We start from the raw sequence: 8,322 nt of genomic DNA on the forward strand, positions 1-8,322 counted from the left end.
CAGAAACTGAAAGGCCATCTGGACAGCCGTATAAACATATATGTGTGAGAAAAATGGAATTAGCCATTATGTTCTATTTTAAAAGTACTTATTTTATTATATTTTATTTCTTTATAAATTCAGTCTTGACTATACCTTCTTGTATGGGAGGCTGTATCCATTTCCCGATTGGTATTTGCACATATGTCAATAATACCTCTCTCACCTTTTGAGGGAAAAATCATGTTACAGCTATTCTAAAGAAGGTAAGAGCCACTAAGATTTAAATTGTCCTCTTGTTTCCCTGATAGGTTATTGTAACATTGATGGATTTCTGTAATAGATTGGAGGTTTTGAGTTCCCAGCATTGCTAAATAAAAAACTTATAGTATTTTAATACACCAATCCAAGGACCCTGAAGAATAATAATTCAGAATGTATCGTATCATGTAAAGTATTTGTTACTGGCTAACAGGCATATACCCAATGCATCTAGAAGAAGAGAAAAAACAGTTACTGTATAAGCTTATGATGTAGGCAAAAGTTTTAATGGGGAATAATATATTGTATTTATATCACTTATCTAGGCAATGCTTGCAAGAAAGCTATGAAGTATTATTAATATTGTACATTTTTCAAACATTTAGAAACAGAAAGATTTATTATTAACTTGAAAAAGTATAACATCTTCAGGTCCGTGTTGTGGGAACAATACTTCCTGCCACATGAAATGTAAAATAATTAAAGACATTTCAGCATAAACCTTGAAACTGATGCTTTAGAATAAAAAGCATGAATTCTTGATCTGTAATGGTGCCTGAAAGCCCTTTCTCCTTGCAGATACAGAGTGTAAAAAGAAAGGCCACTGTTATGAAATACTTTCAAAGAAGAATGATTCTAGATACCTAATCTTTTTTTCTGCTTTATGACATTGCTTTTGCCAGTCTCACTGGAGGACAAAAAGAAAGAATGAACTTGTGAAGAATACTATTCTTTATTGAGTGGAGGAAGAAATGTTACTTTCTCAAACCAAGCATTTTGTCTAGAAGCAACAGAATAGAAAAGTTATTTGTGGAAGTATGAACTAAGTTCCACGTTATTGCTATACAGATTGTAGTTATAGGCAAATGATGAACTGACCTTACAAATGGTGAGTCGTGTCTGATATGTGAAGGAAAGAACTGTAGGCTAAGGGACTATTAGAAGGTGCCCTAAGTCCGTCTGGCACTGTTATAGCTGTGCTATGAAGTATCTGGTCATTACAGTCCATTAGGTAGCTTCCAAACTGAAATGATTTATTTATTTTGTAAGATGTTATGAATAACCTTCGATTTTTTTCAAAGGGTCATAACTACCAATGAAAAAAATGCAGCATGCGTAATTTAGGATCACTTGATAAATTAATTATTGGGGGAAAAGTACTTTCAGAATCGGGATGGGGGTAGACACAGAGGATCAAAAAGCAATTAGCCAAAATCCCTGCTGGCCTGTGTCCTTTAGGGGATGGACACCTTAACTTCAGGTGCCTGACTGGCATGGTATGTCTGATTCTTAGAAAAAGATCACTCCTTACTGACCGGTTTGTAAAGGCAGAGACCTTGGACTCCAGCATTCACAGGAGGAAAAAAGAATTAAGATCTATATCACATGAAGTGAATCAGGAACTGTGGAGAGACCTGGAGAAAAGCAAAGGCATTTGGCGCGGGGGGGGGGGAAATTACCAGGGAAGCATTGTAAGACTGGATCTGTCTGACAAGATACAATGATAGTCTATCCACAGACATCTCTTTTTCCAAGATACCAGGTCTTGATCAGCTGAAAGAAAAGTTATTTTCAAAATTGCCACTAGCATGGGCAGAATTAGTGTGCCTCAATTCTATAGCCGCCTTTTAAAGAGTCAGAGGATCCAAAAATGTTGTTTATGCGAGGCGCTGGCTGTCATTTCTAAGACCTTACTTGTTCTGAATGGACAATGCCTTTTGGGACTTTGGATCGTGACTGGTCTTCTCTGTTTCTGAGTTCTTGAGAGGAGCGTGAATAAGGCCCAAGAAACTTGAAAGCTCTTAAGACAGATTTTTGTTCTAAATACTCCCTTGTGGCACTCTAGATCAAATGCTGTCACCTTTAAGTGTGTTGTTCTTAGATCTTCCCTTTGTTTACGCATCTGTAGCCCGCGTTTAGACTAGCTGCACTGAACCAGATCTGTTTGAGTCAGAAGAATAACATTTCCTGTGACTTTGCCACAGATACTGAGAATCAGTTCAGCCTTCCCTCAGATGTGATAATAATCTTTACCTGTTTTGCAGAAGTATTGAAACTGGATTTACTGATACCTGTAAATTGACTCAAATATGTTGCTTAAATGGCAAGAGCATTTAAATTCCTTTTACAAATAATTTACATAAGTAAAATAGTTACAAAATGCTTAGCCGTATGTCTGGATAGTTCCAGCGCTTTCTTGCTTGGAAAAAATAAGGGGGATACTGGTGGGATAGCCATTTTTAAAAACTGATCTTTGAGGGGCTGTTTTAATGATCAGAGAATGGTGACTCTGCACAGAAGTGTCAGTCTTCGGTGACTAACCTTTATGCAACTGGAGATTCTGGTCGGACATTTATATAGTTGCACCACTAATGGGAATTCGCCTTAAATGCAATTTTCAGGTTCTTAGCGCCACAGAGACAAGGTCTTGTAAGACTGTAACAAAATGTAAACACAAGTTGAAACACATTTAGAATGGTTTCAAAACTATAAGGCTAAAATAGATGTCAACAAAGACAGAAAAGCTACTGGCAAGCAGGATGGAAAAAGTGCCAAGAGACAACATGTGTTTTCCCCAGATTAATGGAAAAAAAGTTCATTCTGATATTGTTACTGACTGATACTTTATCTTGTAGTTCATGAAGATGGCAGAAAACTGAGAGCACCTAACAGGACAGCAAGGGCAGGAAAGCAGAGAAAGACCCTGCGTGTGTGCATCTTACCTTACTAAGCTTTCTTCTGTACCCGAGGCACTAAGATGAGTTTTGGATAGCAGCATGAGGGCCTTTCTCTGCTGCTTACAGCCTGTAAGCTGCTGGTCTTTTGTAAGGGCATGAGAGTTAACAGGCAGCAAAAGGGAGAAAGGAAACATCGAAGTCGGTATTAAAAGATTAAAAATAATAGTAAGTAAAGGGAGACAGAAAAGGGAAAAAGAATTGAGAAAGAAAAATGGAAGTGGGGAGGCCATTAGTTGGCTGTGTCAGAATATGGAGGAACAAACACAGGGACTAAATGTTCAAACACTGATCCATCCCTACTGGGAAAAAAATTATTGTCTATAGATATAGAAACTTTGATACCAAACACTGATGCCAAAACTGAGGAGGACAGCTTTGGGATGTAGAAATTACTGTGCTTTTGCTAACTGTTGACTGTTATTGAAAATTACTGAAAAGTGGAGATTAGAGATAGTAGAGATTTTAATTATTCACTCAGCTAAAGTTGTATTTAGGGTAGAATGCTGATATTTCATCTACAAAATCTTAATCTAGTAGGTAAAACATTAATTAGACGTAAAGGAATCAACAAAACTATCAACTGCTGAAAAAAGTTATTTCAATAGATTTATTTGGTCATATCTTTATTACACTTTCAAATTTGAGTTGAGAATTTTTAGTAAATAAGTTAGAATATGGCAGTGAGAGTGCTGAGAGGAGCGCTTCCAAAGTAAGAAAGGAGTATCTTTTCTCCAATTATGATCTCTCAAAACAGGACGTTAAATGAACTTCAGACTTCGCCAAGAAATTTTCCTGTACTGAGATACAAATGTGGACATTTCAGGATGAAAAAGCTTTTTTTCAACAAATCAAAACAGGTTGAAATCTTGCCTGTCATGTCACTATAGGCTCAGTGTTAATGACAATGTTTCAGCTCAGTTTCTGCCAGTTTATTTTATAAAAAAATTCCCAGACTTACTTTTAAGATCATTTTTACGTGAAGTTGTCCTTAAAACTATTTTGTGACTTCCCATCCAAGCATTCCCATTCATGCCCTTTGAAACATCACATCTAGGTGAGTGTGTAAGTTGACTTCCTCTGACGTGACTGACTGCTGCTTCATAAGCGATGAAGACTGTGAGCAGCGTTGTGATGTCACTTCTCAGGTGGGACTTGTGTTCAGCCTGCCCATCTTTGTTATAGCCCAAGATACTGAAATGTACCCTAGACATCAGATCATGCTTTTTGTTCCATTACACACTGTGTTATGGCACGAGCATAGTGAAGGTGCACTGAGGGTGTAAGATACCAAATGCAATCCTGTTCTCACTGGTGTCAGAAGTTCTGCTGTGGATGTCATGGGTGTGGAACAACGTACATCCTCACACACAAGACTCTTATTTGCATTTCTGAACACAGACCTGTTGCTTCTGATAGCAATTTGCCACTTCGCTGCTTTGGGTGGTGAGCTCTGGGAAATGAGGACATGGCAGGGAAATCCCCACCGAGACATGGAGTTAAAATAATACCTACATGACACACTGATTGTTTTAGCATTGGGACCTACTGATGATGTCCGTTCAGTGGATATATTTTGCATTTTGGAATCGGTGTAGGTGACACAACGGGAAAACTGTGGTAACAGAGAAAGACAAACTCTTGGGATGGCACATGGTAGCCCAGAAATAAGTGCAAGCTAAGTGAGCAACTGGTGTCACTTCAGACATATTTTCTCTGCATTTTGACAAGGATTTATCTTGACTGATCTAATCATCCTGAAATACCCTGTTTTGCTTCTCAAGACACTTGAACAGTGTCTGAACACTGGTTTTTGGTTGGTTGGTTGGTTTTTTTTAAAAGACAGGGGCCATCCCTACTTTCATGACAGCCATCCCTCTCTTGATACATCTGCTACATGTGACAGTTCTGCCCTCGCTGGCAGTTTCTGTGTTGGGCTGGCTGTGACAGCTCAGCACCTCTGATATTTTGTGTGAGGGTACCGAAGGGAGAAAGTGTGGACGAAAGATGAATAAAAGCAAGTAACTCTGAAAACTACAGTTCCAAGTGCCTTTTGGAGTCTGTGCTGTTATGGAGAAAATGTCTTGTGTCATTTCTTACTGCTGAATCTTTGTAGTGTTACTTTGTTACTGGTTTTAACAGTGAAAACTAAAAGTTCAGCTTCTCCTGCACTGACACAAGTGCCTTAAGTTTATGCATTGCAATAGTTGCTTCAGTCCAGCAGACATTTAAATACTGCAAATACCCATTATTCAGTCCTGCAATTTCTTGTATACAGGTGTACACCTTCCTTTTTGTATAATCCTTTCGGGGCTGTAGGAAGGTCATTCCCTGTGAGAGGGACTCCTTAATTTTGGGGAAGTACACTAAACTGACCCCTCCGTGAAAATAATATGTGAAATTCAAGCAATGCTGAAGAGCAACTGCAATTTCCTGTTATGTAATTGGAAATGGCCAGGACCGTTGACTTCTCGCCCTGAGGACCATGAAGTGTAGTATTGCCCTTTTCTCACTGAAGTCTGGGTGCAAGTGAGAGATACAGATAAGATGGCTGAGGTCTTATGCTACAAGGTTCCTAGGACACATTACGGATTCCTAGGGGTCTCTAACGCTTACGTGGTTCTAATGAGCTGTTAAGACCTCTCTAGATAATAGTGCCAGTGATTGCTTTCCATTACTCTAATATACACTCTGTAATCATTTGCATTCATTTTCAACAGGCTCTTCTGTCCAGTTCAACTCAGTTGGAAGTCTGACACATTTTCTTCAATTCAGTGAGATAGTAATGGTATGTAAAGAGGAGTTTCTACCATGCCCTGTAATGGAAAAGCACTGGAATTTCTACAAAGGATGTGAAGGTTTTGGATTCTAAAGACTTCTTGAGTGCTAACATTTCTTTTGTCATTGTTACTTAAAAGTAAACATTTGAGCTTCTAGAACTAAGTGCTTTGTTACTGTAATTTTGATAAATCATTTGCCCAGCACTTGGAATGGACTGCAAGATTGTTTGGGTAAATGAGGAACTGAGGATTACTTTGTAGCAGGTGAGGATACCTGTCAATACTGAATTTTGCACTGTAAGATTAAGAAACGGGGAAGTAGATGAGGGCTGTTACACACTGGTGCTCATCATTGTGAATTATATTCCAGGATGTTAACTTTGTATGAAATTCCACTGATTCAGTGGCTGCCCATGCTTGACGGGGGTGCACAGAACCAGACAGGTATCAATAGTCACTTCCTACACCTAAACCTGGAACCGCTCTGCCTGAGCACGTGCTATCAGAGACGGCTGCACATGTTTGTGTAATAATGTAAGCTGTTAGGTTAGGCAAAAAATCAAGATGGGCAGCTTTGAAAATCACCAGCGGCTTTGCTTTACATGGCATGGATACGTGCAAACGTTTGAGAAGGGGGCGGGTGCTGGGAGAGGTTAAAAGAGGAATCTTAGCCATTGGAAGTGCTCAGGGAAATTCCACTCGTGTTCCAGCCAAGTCTTTCTGATAGGCAGAAAATGTGCTGACATATGGCAAGAAATGCAGTTAGCCTGTTTGTGGAACACAAATTTTTCAATCTAACAACATCTTAGATTTTCACCCCAGTCTCTGGAGGATTTCTATTTGTTTTAATTTTACAATGTGTGAATCTGCCTCAGTAGCATATGTATAACACATTTGACTGTCATGAGAGCTATCTGCATTCAAATGGCATTCTTGCTCTTTCGTTCTCTGGATTATAAGAAGAGATGAAATAATAACACCTGCTACTCATAACTCCAGTGAATGGGATGAGAAATATCTCCTGTCAATACGTAACAACCTCAGCTAGCTGTTTGGAGAGCGAAGAGCTGTTGTGCAGAGATTTGATTAGTGTCTTAAACAGAAGGTGGTTTAGGGAAGGGAGGGGGGTCTGATGTGCAGAGAGCTAATGCTGTGCCCTAGGATGCGTGAGCAATCATAGCCTGATGGGCTGCAAGGATAAAGAAACGCAAACTGCCTGGAAGTCAAAAAAGTTGAAGGCTATCAAGTGACAGGTATTTAGTAAAGGTCACTTTCCACACAGCAAGAAAATGGAGTGGTCTCACAGGTGCTGTAGCAAAACAAACCTGAAGACGTATTGGTTTAAAGGAAATGTTCATTCAAATACTACACTTTCACTGAAAAGTGAAAGACTTGTGCCTGTTAAAATGGCTACTGAGTTACTTAGACGTTTGTTTGTCATTTTTTCTTTGTTACAAGATGTCTAATAAAATTCATGTATAAGTACTGGGAGGACTCGACAGTAATACTTTTAGTCCATTTTATTAACGTGATTACATGACCTAAGGCAATCCTAAGATACAGTGACAAAAAATCTGATTGATTCAACCTGGGCAAAGGGCTAAAAACATAAAGTGTTACATGAAGACCTTCTTATCAGTAGTATTACTGACACTATATGTAAAAGTAAGCTACCAGGGTTTTTTTCAATATTTGTGTTGTATATAAGCATCTTGAGAAAGGTGTTAGCTTGACAACATATGTTTTAACATGATTAACAAATGTAGGATTCTGCTTCCCAAATCTTCTTACAACTGTGAATTTTCCCTGTTCTCGCTACTGGAATCTTTTTCTTAACTTAAAGATCCATTAAGAGATGGCAAAAAGTCTTACCGTCATGAACAGGGTGTTTTGTTTTCTCTGTTTAAATTTATGCTTTCTAAGGGTCCTTTTGCATAAAAACACAAGCTGTTGTCACAGGTCAAAGATGGGCAGCTAGCAGTGATCCTAACTACAACAGAGCAATAAAGCTTCTGCTCACAATTGGCGAACGAACAGCAAGGGGTGAGACCTCCCAGCCCCTCCTGCTCCTTTCATGATTCAGTTCTTTTATTTAGTAAACCCCTTCTCCACTCCTAGGCTGTGAGTTAGCACGTATTTTGTGTGGTGCAGGCTAAAGTAAAAAGGACATAAAACGCAAAGAATACAAACCCCCGACCCGGTGTTCTGCCTGCGGTTAATATTCAGATGGGGAATAAGAGGAGAAAGAGATGATGCAGTGAACAAAAGCCACGAATTCAGATTCATATTTCCACCGATTTATTTATTTATTTATTGCCGAGATGGAGTTAAAAAAATCAGTGGAAGATTAATACCACTGAGGAAGAATGTGAGGCACAAAACAAAAGAATGAGAGTGAGAAGGAAGATAAGCAGCTGGGAGGCAGACAATACAACGCAAGATTCAAAGATTTTAAGGCCAGCAGGGACCAATGTGATAAGCTGACCTCCTGAATAACACGGGCCAGAGGTTATGAAAAGGTATAACCAAGGGAGACACAGGGAAAAAAGAAAAGAAATAGAGACAAA

At 39.0% G+C, this 8,322-nt stretch overlaps 1 protein-coding gene across 1 annotated transcript in view; it reads left to right on the plus strand.

Moving 5' to 3' along the window:
- The window catches only part of ANKRD31 (ankyrin repeat domain 31), a gene marked incomplete at both ends in the record, with an annotated part of 68,503 nt that extends 62,656 nt beyond the window's left edge, over nt 1-5,847 (plus strand). The window contains one exon of the mRNA XM_082335399.1: nt 5,696-5,847. Coding sequence (XP_082191525.1) covers nt 5,696-5,847 — 152 coding nt within the window. The remainder of the gene's footprint in view (nt 1-5,695) is intronic.
- Nucleotides 5,848-8,322: the final 2,475 nt, after the last annotated feature.

Source organism: Platalea leucorodia, assembly GCF_965183815.1.
Source record: "Platalea leucorodia genome assembly, chromosome: Z".
In the NCBI taxonomy this organism is placed as follows: Eukaryota; Metazoa; Chordata; class Aves; order Pelecaniformes; family Threskiornithidae; genus Platalea; species Platalea leucorodia.